Genomic DNA, 22,552 nt, shown 5'->3' with positions numbered 1-22,552 from the left:
AGCGATTTTTCGTTTTGAAATTCCAAAGTTTTTCCCGGTTTTTCCCAGGTTTTCATGATTTATTTTAAAACAAATCTAACGAACTGGGCATCTAATCGTTGTTTTGCTCCACAATTTCAAAAATTTTGCAAAAAAGTCCGGTTGAATTGATTTTGAAACTGTAATGTTAGTACTTTTCAGCCAATATAAATTTTCTAGAATTTCTATTGAGTTCTAGAAAAAAAGTATAATTTTTATAGAAGTATGTTAACAATACAACGAAACATACTATAAAATCAACTTGAATGGGGATTTGTCTTACAAAACTTAAAATCATCAGATTGCCGGAAAATATTTAGTTATTTTCTTAATTCAGTTAATTTTTTTTTTGTACAAATCCAAAGACATGATTTTCAAAAAAAAATTCTTTTAAACAAAACAATGAATAACTGTAGTAATAGTCATTTGAACTAAAGATTCGTGAAAATATAGAAACCATGTATAAAACAGGGCTGAGGTTTAATTGTTTGAGTGTAAGATATTAATTTTTATCAGGGTTAAGACCTTACATTTCGGAAACTATAAGCAACAGCTTAACGTAGAATGAATTAAAAACTTAACACTTGCGATGTAATGCTTCCTTCCTCAGACCAATTAAAACGAAATACAACATTGAAAAACCAATTTTTTTTCTGATGAAAAAGAGGTGTAACTCTGCTTAAAAACGTCTCACGCTGCCAAATTATTTGCTTTTTGCATAAAATAATTTTACTAAACCTCTTCAAGTGAGAGTGTAATACCTCTATAAGTTAGAGTCGACCTGACTAGATCAAGGAAGTTAGAGAAAATAACACTTTTGTGTTATTTTCTCTCCTCTTTATTAAAACTTACTCAGAAAACTTCGAACTGATGCATCAACTGGTGTCAGGTGGATTTTCATCAAATACATATTGAATAGTTGAATTCCTAGATCACTTTAATTCGTTTGTATGTTGGTGACCCTCTATAAAAGAGAACCTGGTTAAGTTAGAAACCTCTTTAAGAGAGGAAAAAAGTACAGTTTTGTGTTTAGTTTTGTCGATAATAATTTCATTATTAAATTAATATCATTTGAGTTATGCTTGTAAGCGGAGAGCGAAAAAACGAGATAACTCATATTTCTCCGCAATAAGTGTTAACATAAAGGCTTATTTTACTAATGAACGAAAATAAGCGATTATGAGATAAATCTATATCGAGACTCTCATAAATACTCTTAAATTTTGAAATAATTCTAAAAATATTTTATGAAATTATTTTATCGGCTATATCGGTGAAATTTTATATTCTTTGAGAAAGAATATTTAAGAATTGAAAGAATATAGACGGATAGAAGATTAGAATAAGGTGAAAGATGTTGAAAATGAGCGGAAGGGTAATTTTAATTTAAAAAACTTTTCATCACATTTCATCGTTTTGTTCCTCACGGGCCTACTACCTTGCAATTCTAAAAATATTTTTGAAACTTTGTGAAAAAATTTCAAAAATGTCAATTTTCCCGGTGAGGTGCCGAAATTCTCGGTTTTTTCCCGGTTTCCCGGTGACGCGATGAAATTCCAAAGTTTTTCCCGGTTCGCTAGCAACCCTGATAAAGGCATTCGGCATAAAGCCATTTGGCATAATGCCTTTTGGCAAAAAGCCACTTGGCATAAAAGCCATTTGGCATAAAGGTTATTTAGCATAAAAGCCATTTAGCATAAAGCCATTTGGCATAATTTCTTTTTTCGTGTGGTCACGTTGAGATTCACTTTTAAGACAACGTTGCAAGTTTTCTTTTCTTAAGTTTTGCGGTATTGCCGCAAACATCGAGGATGCAGGGGGTGAGGCGGCACAAAGTCGCCGAAGTTCCCCAATCCGAGGTGGCCGCCGATCCGCCGTCGGAAGCGGCGGCCTTATTACATTGGTCTAGGTCTACTGGGGCCCCCTAGGTTTACGTGGAAACTAGGGGTGATCCCTCAGCCCCGTCCGACGCGCGATAGCGCGAAGCACAATATTTCATTAAAGTTCGAACGCGCAGCGCGAAAAGGCTGGTGTTGACTTTTGTAGAACGACAATAAGTAAGAGGTTTAGACCTAAGCTTGAACCGACCCCTCACGCTACGCGTTCAAACTTTCATGAGATATTGTCCTTCGCGCGGCGGACGGGGCTAAGGGATCACCCCTAGCTTTCACGTAAGCCTAGGAGGCCCCAGTAGACCTAGACAAATGTAATAAAGCCGCCGCTTCCGACGGCGGGTCGGCGGCCACCTCGGATTGGGGAGCTTCGGCGGCTTTGTGCCGTCTCAACCCCTGCATCCATAATGTTTGCGGCAACGCCGCAAAATTTGAAAAAAAAAATGGCAAGTTTATATAAACAGTCACCACTCGGTAAGCTGAAATTATGCCAAATGGTTTTTATGCCAAATGGCTTTATGCCAAATGTCATACTCCCAAAAATAAGGGTTTTTGCAGTTTAGCAAGAACAACAATTTCAGCCCCCAAGGTTTTGATACCGAAACATACAGGAATGAATCCATCCCAATAGATGAAAAACGCATAAAAATTAACGAAAGATATCCTATTCTGACGAACAAGCTAAATTGATGTTGAAAAAGTTCAGCTAATTGATGGAGCGATTGGATTAATGCAGATACGAAAGACCAAACGCCTGGTATAATCTATAACCATGCTATTGCTTCGGCTCCGTAGATTAATGATAAGAACATTTTGCATTGACGATTTCTTTTCGTTCCAGCACCAGCACAAAAAATTACCTTTTTCTAAATGTTTGTATATAGCGTTCATTGGATAATACGGAACCTTGAAAGTTTTCGTACGAAAATCTATCAAAACTTCTTAACGATTTCATTTTTTCTAATAGTTACTTCCTATTATTACCGTTAGTTGGAGACACACACACTTCTGCCACTCGATCAAAACCAGCTGTCTTGTGATTTGAATGATAGTTTCTGCTTTGTTTGCTCTTTATAAACGTGTGTTGCTTGCTTACTTTTTCAATGGTTCGATTGTAGTTCCACCGCGAATTTGTCCCCAACCGATTAAACTGAAAAGAAAAGATAAATATGCTTCAAAATGATCATATTGATTTTCTAAAAATTAATTCTTACCGCCAATGTTTTTCGACTCGTCTACTGAGAGCAATCTTTTCATCTTTTTCCGTGCAAACAGGATTTGTTAAGGCGATTTTAGCCAAATCAGCCTTTGAGGCGACAACTCGTCCACCAGTGCTCAGTGAACCGATATTGACCAGTAACATCTCGTTTCTGATCAGCTTTTGCACTTTGGCTCCCTTTTTGTCACCTTCCATGCGAACACCCAGCAACCGCTTCAATAAGTAGTACGAAACTTCGAGCTCAACAAAAATTTTGGGTAAGGCGCCGACAGCACCAAGGACCTGTCCCACTAGACGATCTGCACGACACAATGTTGGTTCAATTTTTGTGCCAACGCCAATCAATCCCCCGGGCACGGCGAATTGCAAATCATTCTGCTCCGCATATAGAGACATAATCTTGGAGAATATCGGCTGGCAGGTGAGTTTTCCGTCGGCGTCTTTGCTAACTAATCCTGGCCGAACTTCTATCTCTTGTCCGACCGTGAGCACGCCGCGTAGAATGGAACCACCAGCAACGCCACCCTTTAAATCTTTCACTTCACAACCTGGTTTGTTAACATCGAATGATCGAATGACAATCAAACGAGGCGCTGCGTTGAAGTTTCTTGGTGGAATTGGAATCTTCTTGGTAATATACTCGCACAGAACTTCTATGTTATACTTCAGTTGAGCAGAGATTGGAATAATGGGGGCCCCTTCGGCTACCGTGCCTTGGACGAACTGCACAATCTGCTCATGTTGTTCCTTGGCCTGTGTATCCTTCACCAGATCGATCTTGTTTTGCAGAATGATGATGTGCTTCAACTTCATAATTTCAATAGCCGCTAAATGTTCAGATGTTTGCGGTTGAGGACAGGACTCGTTACCGGCAATCAAAAGCAATGCAGCATCCATAACGGCCGCACCGTTCAACATCGTTGCCATAAGAATGTCGTGACCGGGGCAATCGACAAAGCTTACGTGACGTACAAGCTGGAAGCGACCGGTACAAGCGGGCCGATAGCAGGGAAAGCTATCGTCCTTGTTGGAACCACCCGAAGTGTAACAGGTGGGACGCAAACACTTTGGATTGTCGCATTTATAGATTTTGGCGTTAGCATAACCTATGAAGGATAAGGAATTAAAATATTGATAAAAATACATAGCTGTGGAAGCAAATCAATTCACAAAGTGCACTTAGCTTAGCCGTAATTTTATATTGAATATCGTGCGAAACCCAATCTCTGCGCATTTTTAACTTTAATCGTTATTTTCTTCGTTTATCAATATTTTTTCCCCACCACATTTCATTGCGAACAAAAAGGCCAATAGCAATTCCGTCAAATCAATTTTGCAAGTCAAGTTGCTTCTGTGGTGAGTGATCCAAATGGCAACTAGTCATTTTAGATTTCAAAAGGGCGGTCGCATTTTGGCGAATAGACAAAATGATAAAACAAAAGGGCCAAAAATCCAATTTATCCATTTTTCACGAAACAATCACGGAAAATTTGTATTTACCTATCGCGGAATGAAAATATGCTTATTTTTTGGAGTTTAGTTACTTAGTCAGAAATATGATATGATACAGGCTGTATCATACGCGAATAGACAATTGATAATATTTTCTTAAGCTTCAAATGCGTTTTTCTCCAAACAGAGGCCGACTGGTCCTTTTAAAAAATCTATACCGATTTGTTTTAGCTTCCATACAATTTGTTTACATCAGAAGGACGAGCCCGACCTTCTCAACATTCACGAGGATAGTATTGATGAGCAACACTGAATATTTTCAGAGAGTACCACCGTCCACATTATGGTGCACTAACAGTGCACCACTGTTCGTGAAAACGAGCATGACGACAACAAAAAGTTCATTACTGATAGTGCACGAGTGCAAAACGGAACGAAGAAGAATACGATGTAAGTTAATATTATTTTTGATAGTTGGTAAAGATCAGCATTGAATGATAATTCCTACTTTCGTCTCTTATGAAATTGGGCACTTCAATGTACTTAGGTTCTGATATTTTTATTAATGGCTTTCGGAAAAACGTTCAAATCTTGTCTGTGTTTCAATTGATTTTAAACACAGATTTACTAAAACATTCATTGAAGTAACAAGTGTACTATACTTTTATTTTATTTCAGCACACCATGCAGTAAAACTGTAAGGATGTAATCTCTACGTTATCTTATGACTACATTTGATGTCAAAGCGACAGTGTTATTTTTTCTCAAAATTTAAGCTAGTTAATGATAGCGTTTTTTTCTGCGCAGCATTGGTTTTGTCCTTTTCTTAATTCTGTCAGGTCTAAATTCAATTCAACTTTGTATTTTACTGAGCCTTATTTCATCCACAAAGTTTACAGAAATAAGACAAATGTAGGAATAAAAGCAGCACGTTGTTGTTTAGTTCTATCTTATCGTATTTAAGTCATTATTCTAAAATACATATTTTTTGCAATTATCGGCACCGCAACGACATTCAGTGAGATTTTCAGGATTTGGTTTCCCTCTACCAGGGCCGCCATCACTGGCTTCTGTAACAGAATCACCGTTTTCCTGGCATACGTCCATCGCGCGGGCCTCGCTGATTTGCGTTTGGTAGTTGATGGAGAGCTCTTCGCCAGCTTCTATTTTACGTTTTGAGAAAAACGCCAACCGTGGCAGATTTGGGTCAAGACAATTTACCCAAACTGACCAAATGCCACAATTCGGGTCACACGAATGGTTGATGAAACGTGAAATATTCCCATGATGAGCTGCGTCGATTGTATATGGATTATCGCTACCGTTGAAATCAAGATCAAATAAATAAGTCCGACCAACAGAATCATATTCGCGTCCTCGCTTTTCCGTTTCCTCGAACGTGATGACTTCCCCAACATACTCGGTGATGTACCTTCCTGCATAAATTGTTTGATTGGTTTTTACACCCCATCCACGACCATTAGATGTTTTAAATAGGGTCACATTAAATTTGCGACCGTTTTGCATCACGCGATTCAAACAGTCAGTAGGACATTTACACATCTTGTTACATTCGTAAATAGGCGTCCCTGGTGCAACGTTCAAACGCTTCTTATGTGTGTAAGCAAATTTAGAGCCAGCCATTTTGCCACAACATTCACTGCGATATCCACACTGATCACACTCACAACCATATGGTGGATCATCTGGAATTTGGACACCTTCGCCAGCGAAGTTTTCCTTTACGAATTTAAAATTTTCTGGTGGGGCATCTAGATCCACAAAATTTTCGACAATAATCTTACTCCCAGGCTCCAGTTCATTAAGCAAATGTTCGAATTCTTTCATCTTTTTGAGTTGGGTTTCTCGTCGCCGATACGATATTTCTTGTCCTAAATGGCTTAACAATCGTTCCCAAACTCGTTTATTCCTTGATCCAGCCAAACGAATTTTAGCGAAAAGCACCAGGTTACTGTCAAATGCCAAAGAATCAAACTTTTCATAATCCTTGATAATTTGGTCAAAGGTTTTGGCTTCGAATGCCGCCATTCCATTTTTGTATTGCTCTGTTTCTTTGATTTCCGCCCAAATTTCGTCGATAGTTTCTTTGAAATCTTCAATCTGGAACTGCAAATACTCGTGAATGTAATCGCATGTCCGTATGTTATTTAATGGTTCCCAAGTGTTACTTTTGGCGCTATAACCACGCCACTTAATTTGAAAATAGGGCGCATCGGAAATTTCCTGCAAATCTATTATATTTTCTACTGCGTATTCGCCATCCTTTGTGGGTTTTGGGCAGTATTTCCTATTTTGAGGTCGACTTGTAGGGGATTCGGTTGTAGTAGCTGTATTTGTGTTTGCAGCGGGGAAAAAATAGCTAGAAACCTTAGCTTGCTTCAGACGGTTTCCTTCCGATGGCGAAATGGAAAATGATGAACGACGCCTTTTGCCACTTGCCGTGGGAGATCTTTCGATTTTGTATTTCTCTTGAATCATATCCATATACTTTGACAATTCTATCGGTGATGTTGTCAAAAGTTCAATCTGCTCGTCGGATAATCGCTCTGGAAGATTAAAAAGAAATTTGCATCTGAATCAGTTTTTGCGTCTACTGGCGATTAATTAACTCGGGTAACTATTATATTGTGTTTCAAACGTGCTCCAGTTAATATACAACGATCCAAGAAAGCTACATGAACAGTTCATTAAAATATTTGATTTTCTGATCTGACGATTACACGGGATTTCCCGTTGTCGACAGCTAGCCCCTCGAGGTAAATAGTTACCGCGCAATTATTCTGATCCAGATACAAACTTCACAGAAATTCTAATCTTCCAGGCATGAATTTGACTTCACTAACAATCACATTTTATACCGTTTCATCACATTTGAGAATAAATAAAATTAAAATTGGGACTAAACAGAAAAACAAACATTTTGGTGAACATTTAGTTCTGTTGATATGGGTTAAAAAAAGATTCCGAAAAGTTTATCAAAAATCAAGAATCTACATAATTATAAACTCAAAGGGTTGGAATATAAGAAAACTAAAACACTTACCTAACTTAATGGTGATGTTACGCTCTAACTCGTTCTTGAAGCGCACAGTCTGCACCCCGGATATGGCCTTCACCACGGTGGACTTTCCGTGGGCCACATGTCCGATGGTACCGATATTGATAGTGGCTTGGCGTGAAATAACCTCTGGTGACAGGGGGGTTAACGTTGTAATATCCTACATAAAAGAAAGAACGGTTTTTTTTTATTAACAAATAGTTTGTTAGAAGCCTTTTGCAAGTTTTTCTGTGCCGAGTTAATTCATTTTACTAGGTTAGTAGGGAGGGGGCTAAAGACCGGAATTGTTTCCGATAAAAATCAATTAATTTAATATTACTCATTAATATTCGTTTTTTTTTAAGTTTTGAATGTGTTTCAAATTTAAAATGTCAATTACAATGTTAACAGTTATTTTTGATAATTCAATTACAGTCGATAGGTATGACTTATTAAACTATAGAGGAATGTGAATGACCTCGAATTTTTAAATTTCAGGAAAAAAAGGTTTTCTTTTTTTATTGCAATAAGATTTAACCATGCACATATAATGCTCAGTAGGTTTAATCGTTCTTATTAAGTTAAGTTTATTCAGTTAAAATGTTTTCTTTTTTTTATTGCAATAAGATTTAATCATGCACATATATAATACTAAGTAGGTTTAATCGTTCTCATATTGAGTTGATTCAAGATTCACAACTTTATTAGTCGAGCCCAGATGGAGAAATGTTTCCGATAGTGAACCCTAAACGCTCCCCTTCCCAACCCCCAAATTAGAATACAACTAACAGTTGAGTCGCCGCGACTATTACGGCTCCCCCTTCTACTAACATAGATTAATAAAGTGATACACTCGGCAAAACGAAACTTTATAAAAAGAAAAATGCCTTAATAAACAAACCTATGATTAAAAAAAAAAAAAAAAAACTTTACTAGCCATTTATATTTTTCGTAGTTTTTTTTTAACACCGGTAGCACTTATATAGGCCCACTGTTGCAAGCAAATGATTAAAGCATTTTCTCGATTTTCTCCAGTGATACATAAGCCACTTTCAAGAATGTAGAAAGGCTCAATGGCATCGAGCAAGGGCTAATATGGAATATTTTCTAACCTAGAAATAAGAAGTACGGAATTCCACAGTTGCATCAGCTTTTGGCTCTATATAAACGTCTCTCATTGTTAATCAAAACTAAACAAAACGCTAGATTTTTGTCCAAAAAGTGGAAATCAACAAATATTTTCAGAAGAAATCGACCATTTTGCTCAGCAAACGCTTTCGAAAACCGGAATTTTCTGGCATGTTGGCAGTTTCAGGTAGCGAAAAAGAATCACTCACTAATGTAGTACCGATACTTACCAGCTGGGAAAGGTCCTGTTTCTGGAGATGTGGCTGCCCGGTGGTGGCCTGCGTTTGTTGCTGTTCTCCCGTAGACATTTTCCAATTATCTTCGTGATGCCGATGGCTGTTTTGTTAGGTTAAAATCACTGAAAATCACCGAAATACACGACGGCCACTGTCCGCGAGATGTGTGTTGCCAATTCGACTCACTGTAAAAGAACTTCTTCTTTCTTGTAGGTCGTTGATGATGCATGCCGCTACGATATGCGTGCTCTTCTAACCAACGCAGTGTTACGAAGAACGTTGTTATTGTCGTCTCTTTTGGACAGCAGAAGGCGCTCAACCGGCTCAACCGCGATTCGGTTTTGAGCGAAATGTCAAAATTTGTTTACCGATTGAGTGGTCAGCAGTGTGGTCAGTTTTGAAAAAAATCATTCCATTACAAAAAGAATAGAATAGATCTTGCAAAAACGTTTATCTATACATACCTTGATTTTTCAAGAAGTTTTTTTTAATTTATGAAATTTTCAAACATTACACGATTGGTAAAAATTATTATTTGGTTTACAAGAAAGAAAAAATAATTTTTAATTCGTATCTATAAAATCATTGAAAATAATCTGGAATCGACCATAACTCGAACCTTTTTTTCGCATTTGCGGAAAATTTGTGCTTTTTATTTTAATAGCCAATTAAAAATTTAATTTTAGATTGATTATTGCTCGGTCAGTTTGTCATTAATAAAGAGACTAACGAGCCTATAGTTTACTATAGTTTCTTAAAAAGAGACTATGGACTGTAGACTATGTTTACTGGCTCGTTACTCAACAACTCAAACTCTGTAGCAAAAATTGATGCGCTTTCAAAAGAAGATGCTATTTTATTGGAAAATTAATAGTAAAACGATGAAAACAGAATTGGATCAGTTGATCTAGCGAATTGGCTGGGGCGTGAGTCAGGTAATCCAGGCGTACTGGGTTCGATTCCTATAAGTTGCCGACAGGTGTGTTTCCACATATAACTAAAAAATAAAATGAATATTTCAGAGGGAAAGCGGAGAATGCATCTGCTAAAACCAATTCGAAGGCCGAGCCACACATACATAAGCAGGACCTTGCTACCGATTGGGGAACCATACATACATACGATAAAAACAGAATTGGAAGGTTGGCATATAAAACATTTGCTTTACCTTAATTATTATTCTCATTATTCTACCCAACCCTCAGGTATGCATTCAAAAGATTTAAAACGATCGCAATGGACCTGAAAGGGTTTATAAGTAAACACATCCCTGTCAAATCGGTTCAAATCCATTCTGGTATCGACGAATAATTTTGCGTCGCTATAGCGTATAGCGCTTGCAAAAACACACGATATATCGCGGCGGCTCTTTTTGCCGGCTTTATTCATAATTTTCTTCAATAAGGATTTTCAAATAACGCCAGAAGTGTAAAAAATTTAATCTTGAAGTTTCAATACATCTCATTGCCAGCTGCGATTATAACGAGAAATCTCAACAATGGCGACAGTTGTAAAAAAAGTGAAGAAATCGGATGATGCTCTTGAGGACGAATCTGAAGCGCTGGAACAGATTGACAACTGCCAAAACGAAATCGATGCATTAAACGAGAAGGCCAGCGAAGAAATTCTTAAGGTAGAACAAAAGTATAATGCACTACGGAAGCCGTACTTTCAGAAACGTAACGAGATAATTCGGAAAATTCCCAGCTTTTGGGTTACTGCTATCTTAAATCATCCCCAAATTTCCGGTATCCTGGAGGAGGAAGAGGAAGAGTGTCTCCAGTTCATGGAAAAGTTGGAGGTGGAAGAGTTCGAGGACATTAAGAGTGGATATCGTATTCATTTTTACTTCGATGAAAATCCTTACTTTGAAAATAAAGTTGTGACGAAAGAATTCAATCTAGGGTCTAGTGGAGGTAAAATACAAACAACATTCCTATCTTTCTGCTAGAGGTTGAATCTTTCCTTTTGTTTTTGTTTTTAGAAACACCCGTTTCGACGAGCACCACAATCAAGTGGAAACCGGATCGTGATCTGACAAAGATGTTACCTAAAAAACCAATGGCTAATAGGCGGAAGCGTGGTCTTGAATACCGAACTTTCTTTGACTGGTTCACGGACAATAACGATCCAATCAACGACGACATTGCCGAGTTGATCAAAGATGATCTTTGGCCAAATCCTCTGCAGTACTATTTAGTGCCGGATATAGAGGTTGAACCGGAAGCTGAAGAAGTCGAAGACGAAATGGGCGAGGACGGAGAAGAAGAGGAAGATGAACTGGACGAGGAAGAAGATGAAGCATAATCAGGGTGTCGAGCTCCTGCTCCTGGATTTAGCAGGTAATGAATTCCGTTTTTTATGTAGACAAAAGAATTAACATAATTCCATAATGCGTGTTTTTGAATAATGACTCCAGTTATCGGAAACTTTAGACCTGAGCCAAGTGCAAAATGGCACTGGTTATACTTCGAAATTCTTATAGATGTGGTTTCTATTAATGACATCAGACAAATAAAGTTTCATTGCAACCGCCATCCTTATAAAAAATTAAAGAATTAACTATTTTGAATAAATAGCTTATTCAGTTGAAGTTTCCATTCAAACTTCGATGGATTCGTGTTTTTAAAGGTTGCCAAGTTTCCAAAAACTTTTTCTTCATACAAAACTTGAATGTGGGAAAAAGCTGAATTATATCAGCAGAATCTTTAGAAAAAATGCTACCAATGATACAAATAAATAACATTCTGGCATATAAAAGAATATGTTGATCAGTCTTATTAGAACCGAAATCCATGAACCAAACAACAATGTTGAAACAAATTTGAAAGGATTTTGTTCAAATTAATAATCTCAAGATGAAGATAGGTAGTTTATGATCCAAAATCAGAGTCTTCATTCTTGTTTTAGTATGATTCTGTATTTTAAGGACACTCTAATAAAGACCACATTCTATTTTTAAAATTTTATTACGTCCGCCTTCTTACTTTTATCGCACTGTGTTTTGAAGATTTTTGAAACAAATTCAATCATAATTCCATTTTATGGTTCGCGACAAAATCGTTGACTAAGCTGTCTTTCCACTCTCTACAAACCAATTCAACCCACAATTTGTTGTTGCTGCTTTAGATCGGAGCAGAGATAATATCGGTGTACTTCTTAATCTTGCTCGCCACGCTCATGTCGACATAACGATCACCAATCGAAACAATCATTCCTCCTATCAGCGATGGGTCAACTTTCGCCGTGAGCTGGATAGTCTCATTCGACTTAACGAGAGTCTGAGAAAAACAATCAATTATTATATTAGGTTGTTCCTTCAATAAATAATAACATTCGAATAACCTTCAGAGCAGCTTCTAACTGTTTGCGCTGGGAATCATCCAGAGGCTTGGCGGTTTTGACCTCGCACACAACCTCACCCCGCTCGGCAGCCATGATCAGAGTGTAGGCATTGATGATACCATCCAATCGGCCCAGGCGACCATTTTCGGCCAACAAAGAAAGTAAATTGCCAGTGGCAGCGTTAAGTTTGACCTTTGCAGACACCTCTTTCAAGGCGGCAGCCTTGACGTTGCGCTTGGTGGTTGGGTTGATCAGCAGATCCCGGACCTTAGGATTGCGGAGCTGAACCTGGAGCGACTTCAGGTCCTTCTCCACAGCATCCAGGGCTTTGGTTTTGGAGGCCGCCGAGTATAGGGCACAGGCGTAACGTCCCTCCAGACCGAAAACCTGAACTGGTGGCTTAACCAGTTGGGCGGTTACGGAGCTGGTACTCAGCTGGCGAGCCTGGAACAAAAAAAAAAAACCATTGCAGAATTACATAACCATAACCTTAACGATTGTGAACAAAACACTAACTAATTTAGCTTAAAACTCATGCTATGAGAAAATGCAATACCAACAATTATCTACATTTCAATTTTACCAAACGCACAGACAAAAACGTACCAAAATCGAAAGTTTTCCAGATGCAGCCATTTTTTCCTCGCTAACAGATTCTGGATGATTTTACTGATGACTTTTCGGTATGTTGTTTCGATCCGGGATGCTCGCACTGCGATAAAAACATTTGACAGGTCAATCTGCAATAAAAACGCGCAAGCGTTTGTTGTTAGTGTTATGATCATTAAGCGTGTTCAACAGGCAATTGAAATCGGTTTCAATCGATTTCGATTGGTAAATTGTTGTTCACTCAGCCAATGTTGTGATCGAAACGAATCCAATTGACGTTCAATGAAGCCAATCGAAATCGATCGAAACCAATCGAAAACGATCAAGCTCAGAGGCAGGATTCGTTTCTATCGATTTCTATTACACTAACACACATGCAGTTGTTTACTGTCAAAAACAGCTGTTTCGATTTGTTTTTAATTTCTCCGTGCAGTGCAAGTTACAGTGGAGTCAACCGGTGCAGCGTCGGTGGTGCTGTGTCAGTGGTGTTGTGCCAGTGGTTCTGTGCCGGGGTGGTGGTGCAGTGCTAGCAATCTGGTGTCAGTCAAATCAGTAGTATTAGTGTCTGGCTGTTCATTCAGCAGCCTGATAGAAATCGATCGAAGTCAATTGGAAAAACAGCTGATCAACTGTCAATCCATTTCAATTGATTTCGATTGAGTTCTGTTGAACACACCTATTATGATGCTCTAAAACTGAAATAAAACAACGGGTAGTTTATAGCATAAAAATTGCCATAAATCTAGCGTAACATTTCATAAGGGCGAAACTAGCAGTAAGCTCGAAACGAGAAAAACGTGTAACATCTAATCAAATCCTATTTCGACCACTTTTTGTTCTAAAACAACAAAAAAATGTGCATTATATTCACTTCTTGTTCGTTGGTTATCAAGAACTTTAACTTTCTGACTAAATTTCAGAGATTTTCGAGTTTCGCCTTTTTTTTTGTTTTCAAAAAAAAAGCAGTTACGCCTGCGAGTTTCGCCCAATTGATCGGCTGTTTTTGTTTTGGTTTTGAAGTTTCGCCCTTTGGTCCTACACGCACAAACTAACGGCGTGTTCGTAAATTGATTTTTTCTATCGAAGTGAATCGAAGTGGAAATCTAGTGTCAGTTTTGGTTACGTCGTATGAACCGACGCGACGCGAAAACTGCAAGTATTTGTAAACCGCGCTTGGTGGCCTGGCCTGGCAACTGGATCTCGAATGAAGAATTACGGTGTCATCAAAGGGCGCTAGAAATTGAGATTCGGGAACGTAAGTGGAAATGAATTGGGCACACGCTGCGAAAAGATGAGAACGAGATTTGCAGAGATGTGCTAGATTGGAACCCAGAAGGACATCGAAGAGGTAGACCCAGAAACTCGTGGCGGCGAGGCTTAGCCGCTAAATTCCGAACTGTCGACGAGAATCTTGACTGGGACAAGGTGAAGACGCGGGCTCCGGATCGTCAACAGTGGAGGTCTTTTACCACGGCACTATGCACCGAAGGATCGGCGCGGGAACATAAAGTAAGCAAGTAAGTATGAACCGTATGAACCTATATAAACAAAATTGAGTTCCAAATTGAATTTTGGACGTACTGGATTGGCGTGCATGCAAAACAAATGTCGCAAAATAACAATTCGGCGTGTTGGTTTTTGCGACCTTATGCATTTTCCCTGAAAATGCTCGTAAAGGTGTTAAATAGTTAAACATTCAAAAGAAATCGGTAGTGAAAGATGATTTTAGCTATCTCAATAAAACAACGTTTCTTTAGATTGCAGAAATCATTATCTTCATATTTTTTCACTACAGTCGAGACATCCAAAATAACTAAAAGCTTCGAATAAGTTTCTGCGCTCTTTTTTTTTTTTTAGTAGAAAATGCTAAAAAGTTATAAAAACATCTTCAGTTAAATTACTGAATTTTATTTTCATTGGTGCATACGACTTCGCGCTATCGCATTATACACAGCAAATTTTTTTTTGCTGGAAACCAGCAAAATTTTGCTGGTTTTTGTCCCGCTGACTTTCCAGCAAAATTTCCAGCAATTTAAATTGCTGGAAAAAACAGCAAACGTTAATGCTGGTTTCCAGCAATTCAAATTGCTGGAAAATCAGCAATCCAGATTGCTGGAAGCCAGCAATTTCTTTCAAAACAACCGGCTGTATTTAGTACCAAATTTATATTTCAATTCTAAATTAAATATTGATTACTGCCTGTGCATATAACGAGCAATGAAAAACAATTTGTTTCTTTCATTTTTAAATTATGTTTGCATTTATTTCCAAGGTTTTTTTTTTTAATTTTCCAACACCGGGCCTGGAGTGGCAGCTTTGTGCCAAAGTGTTGATCATTCGACACCTGAGAAAAGAGTTCTGATAAGTACCTTTTATGAAATCTGTCCAATAAAAACTCACCCTTAACTTATGTCTGGTTGCTAGAATATAGAGGAAAATGAAAATAATTATATTAATCTAACCAAAATTCGTAAAATAGAGTCTCACCTTGCTTCAGCGTACGAAAACAAACAAACTCCAATGTGACAACTCGATTGCTGATTTTCCAGCAAACTAGATCAATTGCTGGAAAGTCCAGCAATTTGGAAACCGATTGCTGATTTTTCAGCTTAAATGACAAGAACACAACCGATTGCTGAAAAATCCAGCAATTCGAAAACCGATTGCTGGTTTCCAGCAAACATTTGGATTGCTGAACGTTTCCAGCATTTTTTTTTGCTGGAAACCGAGGCAAAAATTTACTGTGTAGCTTTCACGTAAACCTAGGAGGAGGCCCCAGTAGACCTAGACCAATGTAATAAGGCCGCCGCTTCCGACGGCGGGTCGGTGACCACCTCGGATTGGGGAGCCTCGGCAGCTTTGGGCTGCCTCACCCCCTGCATCCTCGATGTTTACGGCAATGCCGCAAAACTCAGGATAAGAAAACTCACAACTTTGTCCGAAAATTGAATCTCAACTCAATAGATGAATTTATGCCAAACGGCTTTATGCCAAATGGCCTTTATGCCAAATGGCCTTTATGCCAAATGGCCTTTATGCCAAATGGCTTTATGCTAAAAGGCATTATGCCGAATGGCTTTATGGCAAATGTCATACTCCGGACCTAATCTAAACAAACTCTAGAATTGTTTTCCAGGTTGAAACGACGTGACAATTGTTTCGACCAAAACATTGGCGGATTGCTGGTAGAAATCGGTATAAACCAGTTTCTACCTTCACGCTCGACCATATTGAACCATTAATGCTTGAAAAATAACCATAATCGAAGTTTTGTGGATCAAGTCGTTTTATGAGTTTTCAGTGAAAACTCATAAAATGAGATTTGAAGAAGAACTTGGATTATGGTTATTTTTCAAACATGGTCGAAAAAGTGAAAATGAGCAGAAAATCGAGGAATTTTGTTTAAAATCAAAGGAAGGTGACCTGAATAAATGCATAATGGCAAAAATCAATCCGTGTTACTTTCATATGAGCCTTTATTGAAAAATATTTGTTGTAAAGGGAAGCAAATTTTTCCATTTTGTGCATGTCTCCACCGGTATTTCCACTTTGGATGATGATAATGGATATTGATTTCTGTTTTGCATTCGTTGTGAGAATTCTTGGTGGATCATGTTTAAAAAGATTTTAATTCGGCCACTTCCGGATGATCCTCTGGTGCTACCTCCCCGGTAATTGTACCCGAAGCTGATCCCATTTTTTTCCTTCTTCCAGCGCTGTTCTTTTACTAGCACCTTTCCGGATCGGACAGACTTGCCGAATGAGATTAAGTGTTCTCCTTATCATTGCTGCAATGAAGAGACAAAATTGAAATTGATTATTTGGAATGTTAGACACTGTTAGATGGAACAATTTTACCAAAATTGAAATATGTAGCATTTACCTTACCTTTTTTTGCTCAGATTCACGAACTGAACGGATCTGTGTTCCTTGGAAACTAGATAAAGCAGCTGGGGTCCATGGTGTAAAATTTCCTGAACAGTTCGTTCTGTTTGTTAAAAAATAATTAGAGGTTATATTGAAGTGGGAGATTTGGAGGATGTTCAAATACAATTTTAAATTATAAATTATCAATATTGTTCAATTCAGCAGATACTTACCCGTTGAATTATCAAAAACGGCTCCGGAAGCTATTAAATTAACTAGATAAACTCCGTATAACTCGACTCACAGCCGTAGAAAACAAAAAAGCGGACGGCGCATCACAAGATGGCAACTTTTTTTCTCAAACAAATGGCGTTTGAAATTTAACCATTTTCTTAGTTTACCACCAGAACTCTTGAAATGCTTGAAATTCAACCGAAGACTATGGTTGAAAAACAACAAAGATCGCAGTTCTATCGGAAAACTCAGAAAATGGTTCAAAAAAAGTCATTTATGTTTAAAAAAAAATGAGCGTGATTCGATTGAACGGAGCTAGTATATTATACAATTTCTTAACAACAATTTTGATATGAATATTTCGGTTTAATGATAACACAAATGTTGCTTTTGTGTTGTTTTAATTTAACACTTTCGAATGATGTAAATGAATACAAGAAAAAAAAATGCAAAAACGTTTAGCGTTTAGTCAACTGAAAATCTTCATCATCGGACTGCTCATTTAAAAAGTTTTTCAAATCTAGGAACATGCGCCGGTAGTTTTCCATTTTTTTCCTTAACCATCCGTTCTCTTGTTTAAATTCGGCCACCTGCCGTTCCAACTCCTTTCTACTATCATTAAAAACCGCTTTTGGCATCTGGACATATTCTTCCCCTTTGAAAATGAATTCACTTATAGACGATGTTTCCTTAGACCTCGACTGATTGGATCGCTCATCTAACGTTTCTGTTTCTGGTTCATTGGTCTGTACACGAGGTTCAACTGATTCTTCCGGTTGTGCTTCTCTTTTGAGTTTTAGAGAATGACTTTGAATAACCTGGTTTTTAATAAGTGGCGATGTTTTGGAGCCTGGTAGTAATGCCGATTGTCCTAACCCAGGGACAGAGTCCATTTTAGGAATTTTATGAATACTATAACCACTTTCATTGGAATATGGTCGTTTATGAAATTTTACTTTGCGTAGCACCGTACCCTTGGGTGGAGTTACTTTAGAATTGGATTCAGATGATGTTGAGGATGAAACAGCATTTGCTTTCGACACTTTGATGAGTTTTGTAGCCATAGAAATCTGACTGGAGCTGGTTTTAATTGTGGGGTTTTGAAGCGCTCTGGATGGAATAACTTCTTCATTTGAGTTTAACAGGACGATTTCTATAGGAGTAACCTTCTGATTTTCCGATTCCGATAAAGCTAAAATGAAATTGAAAATTTAATGAAATAAAATTAATTTGATCATTTAATGATTTAATATATATGGCACGTAATTTTTTCATACCTATACTGTTGTCCAAATGTTCCTCCATAGTAAACTCGTCAATAATCTGCGAAGAGCTTTGTACCTGAGAATCATGTTCCGCTTCCTGTTGATCTATTCCATCGGGAAAAGTGTTGTAGTCGTACGGGACGGCAGTATGCAGTAACAGTTTGCGGCGGGCGCTGTTGCAAATGTAGATATGAGAAAAATGTTTGTCGCACATAAATTTGACCGATCCTTGCAATTCCGCAGGATCAACTTGTCCCGCCTGGCACCACTTTTGAATGCGTTCTTCTTCCTTCGGAAACTGGAAAAGCGTCCTATCGGGATCGGTAACACTATCGGACAAACAATCGCGGTATACACAACGTTTACGAACCCGGTTCATTGTTTTACTGTAATTTTTTTTCTGAAGACTTCTTCTTCTTCTTTTCTTTTTCTGGGATTTTCATCCTGTGCGGATGATTCATCCCTCTTCCTCCGTGGCTCGTTTGGATTTGACGTTTCGTTATCGTATGTTTTTCGTTATTTTTGTTATTGTTTTTTCATATCTCTGCAGTGAGTTTGGTATCTCGAAGAAACGAGAAAATTTTATCTTCTTCGTCCGGGTCATTTGACAACGCTTCCCTGAGACTAATTGCCAGCCTGCTGTCTGTTCGTGCTTCTTGGTATACTGGACATTGGATGATGATGTGTTTCACAGTATTTTGTACGTTACATACTTGGCAGTAGGGAGGGTCCCCTTTAGTCATTAAAAATCCGTGGGTCAATCTTGTGTGCCCGATACGCAACCGGGTGAGGATTCGCCGTTCGCGGAAGGATTTCCGGTCTGTCCATACTGATGTGCAATTTTTAATTTCTCTCAACTTAGTTTCCGTACACTCGTTCCATCGGAGGCTCCAAGAGTGAGAAAGGTGTTTCTTCAGCCAACAAGTGGCGTCTGCGGATGGTATGGGAATGTTTGATGGTTCCATTTCACTACCCTCGTTGGCCAGGCGGTCTGCAGCTTCATTCCCCGGGATATTGGTATGGCCAGGTATCCAGCATAGGATGATTCTTTTTTGAATAGCAAGGTCAGATAATGTACTAACCCATGGGTGTTTGATGTTCCCGGCAAGAACAGCTCTAAGAACGCTTGCCGAGTCTGAGAAAATAACAGATCCAGATGTTGGACAGAGGTCTTCGGCAGCTTTCATGATGGCGTAGGCTTCCGAGCTGAATACGGAGCATCTGGATGGCAGGGCAAGTGCGATGGTTCGGTTATTACTGAATATGCCGCATCCAACTCGACCGTCAGTGGACTTAGAACCATCGGTGTAAAGTTTTGGTATGTTTTTATATTTAGAATCAATAAGTTGGTTAAATAAAGGCAGGGCGACAGCTGAGCTTGTGCCGGCTCGCATTTTGTTAAGCAAACTCAAATCTACTTTGGGAATTGCTTTATTGAATTTTCTAAGTCTTGGTTCAGCCCGAGGTGCAATTTCAGGAAGAGATGTTTCATATTTATTCATGTAAATCTCAGCGCGTCTTATCATTGGGACACTGGGGTCACGTTCGTACGACATCCATCGAATAGCTTTTGTAATCAGATTTTTGGATAGGGCATAATCAAAAGGTTCTTGACCGCTTTCCGCCATGAGGGAGACTATTGGGCTACTTCGAAAAGCTCCACTAATGATGCGGACCGCTTGATTGTATATTGGTTCTAAACGCTTGTGAATGTGGTCGCCACCGCTGCTGTAAAGTCCAAAACCGTGGAGCATGGTGGGCAGTAGCCAACCATTAAGGAATCTAAACAAAGACTCCCGGGATCCGGCACCTCTAGCGCTACATATTTTCTTGAGGATGTTTAGCTTTGGCAACGAAGATTTACGAACATGATTGGCGTGTGCTGTAAATTTGAGTTTGTCGTCCAACCAAACACCCAGGATACGGGCGGTGTGGGCTACAGGGATGATTTTGTTGTCCATCATAAGTGGAGGGAGTCTGGTCAATCTTTTCTTTCTGTTGCTCAGATGAATTAAATTTGATTTCTCCGGAGCAAATGTAAGACCCATGCTGGGAGCCCATTCAGCAACTTTATCAAGTGCCATTTGTAATTTCATTCTAGCTAATTTTGAGTAATGTGACACAGACAGTAGTGTAATATCATCTGCGTAGGCCAATACTTTAAGGTCAATACTCTCTGGGATCTTTACAAATAACGACTGCATCCCTACTAGGAAGAGGGTCGGGGCCAGTACAGATCCTTGTGGGACTCCATTGGCTATTTGGTGCGAGGAGGACAGTTTTCCGTCTATAAATGTTTTCGCTTTACGGTCCGTTAGGAAACTTTGAATGAAGTGTCCCATTCTGCCTATAATACCCCAATTTTTCAACGCAGACAATATTTGGTGTCGGTGAACTCTATCGAAGGCTTTGGAAAGGTCCAAACACAAACACTCAATGTGATGTCCGTTTTCTAGAGCTTTAGATAGAATGCTTTCGAGTGTGGTAAGATGATCGTCAGTGGAACATCCAGGTCGGAAGCCAAATTGTCGGGAATCCAGATGGTTGTTTAGTTCTAGGACGGATACCAGGCGTTTCTTGACCATACGCTCTAGTACTTTCCCCGAACAATCCAAGAGTGTTATTGGGCGGTGGCTGTTGATAAGGTGAAGGTTTTGTCTGGGCTTGGGAATGGGAATTATCAGTCCCTCTTTCCACTGCAATGGGATAACTCCTGTCTGCCAGATTTCGTTGATAATTTTGAGGAAGAGGACTTTTCCAATGAGTGGAAGATTTTTTAATAGGGGATATCCAATTTCATCCTGTCCAGCTGAGCGCCCCTTCGCCTTACGAAGGGCGTTTTCCAGATCGTGAAGTGAGAAGTCTGAGTTATAATCGAGATCTAAGTTGGTTCTAAAATCAACAGGTTCCTCACTATTGAGGTCATGGCTTGAGGATGAAACAGAAGCGAAATGCTCACAGAATGATTCAGCTAATAGAGCTGGATCGTTGGAGTACTGTTGACCCATTAGAAGATGGAAGCGACTGTTGCGGTTCGAGCCATTCAGTCGTTTGATCTTGTCCCATAGTTTTGCAGATGGGGTTTCGGGATTAATTTCTTCGACAAATTCTCTCCAACTATTACTTTTGGCGGTTTTTATGGCAGTTCGAGCGGCTGAACGTGCAGACTTAAATTCTTTAAGGGCAAGATCTTTTCTGGGATCGTGACAAGGAAGGCGCCGAAGTGCGCGAAGCTTTTTTCTACGAAGTTTGATGGCAGCCCTAACTTCTGGACCCCACCAAGGAACGGATTGTTTACCAGGTACTCCGCTGGTTCGGGGAATGAATTGTTGGGCTGTTTGAAACAGTAGTTTGGTAAAGGATGTAGAAGTGTGATCAGGGTTTTCATCAAGAGCGCGTTCAATTTCGAGTTGGTAGCCTACCCAGTCGGCGTGTTCATACTTCCAACGTGGGCGGGTGGCCACTTGAGGAGAGGAGTGTTCCAGTGACAATATTATTGGGATATGGTCACTACCGTGTGTGTCATCTAGAGTCTTCCAACTAAATTTTGAGCTAAGGTTCCAAGTAACCAGGCTAAGGTCCAAGGCTGAAGTGTTGCCAGATGCTGGGTCAATTCGTGTTGGCATAGAATTATTGAGTATGTTAAGGCTGTTGATGGAGCAAAAATTTTCCAAAAAGAGCCCTTTGCTGTCAGTACTTGAGCCACCCCAGTTCGTGGAGTGTGCATTTAGGTCCCCCAAGATCAAAACTGGTTGGGGAAGTTGTTCGAACAGTTCTTCGAATTCTCTTGAGTAGTCTTCAAGTGGTTTTAGGGGGGTTATGTATAGTGAAACGATAGTGATGTTCATGGGAGATTCCAGGCGGATACAGACAACGTTGAGAGGTGAGTCGACTACAATATTTTTGAAGGGATAACCATTTTTTATAGCAAGGCCGGATCCTTGTCCATGATTTGTGCTCAGATGAAGTTTGTACCCTTTGAAATAGTTATGGGGGGTTTTCCTTTGGTAGGTAAGAGTTTCTTGAAGGGCGAGAACGACGGGGGAGAATTGGTTGATGAGTATTTCTATCTCGGATGTTCTAGCTCTCAAGCCCCGTATATTCCACTGAAGGGCGAAAGTAAGTTTTCTTCTTTGGGTTGGAGTTCTGATAATGGTAGATGAGTTTTGTGGACCAGTTGAAGATGTAAGGTGGTTGAGATTATGGGGTTCACTGTTTGTTATGAAGAT

At 39.1% G+C, this 22,552-nt stretch overlaps 4 protein-coding genes and 1 long non-coding RNA gene across 7 annotated transcripts; 1 reads left to right on the top strand and 4 right to left on the bottom strand.

Annotated features, from left to right (window-relative positions):
- Positions 1-2,771: 2,771 nt before the first annotated feature.
- LOC129759314 (eukaryotic translation initiation factor 2 subunit 3-like) lies at positions 2,772-9,242 on the bottom strand. Of its 2 annotated transcripts, XM_055756720.1 has the most exons (4): positions 8,998-9,211; positions 7,646-7,820; positions 3,125-4,235; positions 2,772-3,060 (listed from the first exon to the last, which is right to left on the bottom strand). In XM_055756720.1, the coding sequence occupies exons 1-4, from the start codon at positions 9,073-9,075 to the stop codon at positions 3,003-3,005; spliced, it is 1,422 nt and encodes a 473-aa protein (XP_055612695.1). In that variant the 5' UTR covers positions 9,076-9,211; the 3' UTR covers positions 2,772-3,002. The 2 variants fall into 2 exon arrangements, with proteins under 2 accessions (XP_055612695.1, XP_055612694.1); XM_055756719.1 differs by lacking the exons at positions 2,772-3,060; positions 3,125-4,235 and adding an exon at positions 5,221-7,148 and having other exon boundaries at positions 8,998-9,242.
- Positions 9,243-10,279: 1,037 nt separating this feature from the next.
- On the top strand, positions 10,280-11,766 carry LOC129759306 (protein SET). Of its 2 annotated transcripts, XM_055756708.1 has the most exons (3): positions 10,280-10,919; positions 10,988-11,345; positions 11,423-11,766. In XM_055756708.1, the coding sequence occupies exons 1-2, from the start codon at positions 10,502-10,504 to the stop codon at positions 11,308-11,310; spliced, it is 741 nt and encodes a 246-aa protein (XP_055612683.1). In that variant the 5' UTR covers positions 10,280-10,501; the 3' UTR covers positions 11,311-11,345; positions 11,423-11,766. The 2 variants fall into 2 exon arrangements, with proteins under 2 accessions (XP_055612683.1, XP_055612682.1); XM_055756707.1 differs by having other exon boundaries at positions 10,281-10,919; positions 10,988-11,766.
- Positions 11,767-11,953: 187 nt separating this feature from the next.
- Positions 11,954-13,106, bottom strand: LOC129759307 (ATP synthase subunit O, mitochondrial). Its single transcript, XM_055756709.1, has 3 exons — positions 12,955-13,106; positions 12,349-12,792; positions 11,954-12,284 (listed from the first exon to the last, which is right to left on the bottom strand). The coding sequence occupies exons 1-3, from the start codon at positions 12,982-12,984 to the stop codon at positions 12,129-12,131; spliced, it is 630 nt and encodes a 209-aa protein (XP_055612684.1). The 5' UTR covers positions 12,985-13,106; the 3' UTR covers positions 11,954-12,128.
- A 3,330-nt stretch (positions 13,107-16,436) lies between these two features.
- On the bottom strand, positions 16,437-17,294 carry LOC129759305 (uncharacterized). The gene is made up of 3 exons (XR_008740158.1): positions 17,058-17,294; positions 16,846-16,945; positions 16,437-16,745 (listed from the first exon to the last, which is right to left on the bottom strand). It is a non-coding gene; the product is annotated as an uncharacterized LOC129759305 (long non-coding RNA).
- Positions 17,295-17,440: 146 nt separating this feature from the next.
- LOC129759317 (uncharacterized) lies at positions 17,441-18,831 on the bottom strand. The gene is made up of 2 exons (XM_055756723.1): positions 18,336-18,831; positions 17,441-18,250 (listed from the first exon to the last, which is right to left on the bottom strand). The coding sequence occupies exons 1-2, from the start codon at positions 18,700-18,702 to the stop codon at positions 17,517-17,519; spliced, it is 1,101 nt and encodes a 366-aa protein (XP_055612698.1). The 5' UTR covers positions 18,703-18,831; the 3' UTR covers positions 17,441-17,516.
- Between the last annotated feature and the right edge of the window lie 3,721 nt (positions 18,832-22,552).

Source organism: Uranotaenia lowii, unplaced genomic scaffold (genome assembly GCF_029784155.1).
Source record: "Uranotaenia lowii strain MFRU-FL unplaced genomic scaffold, ASM2978415v1 HiC_scaffold_138, whole genome shotgun sequence".
NCBI lineage: Eukaryota > Metazoa > Arthropoda > Insecta > Diptera > Culicidae > Uranotaenia > Uranotaenia lowii.
The sequence above is the reverse complement of the archived record's forward strand: the minus strand, read 5'-3'. Positions and strand labels throughout refer to the sequence as shown.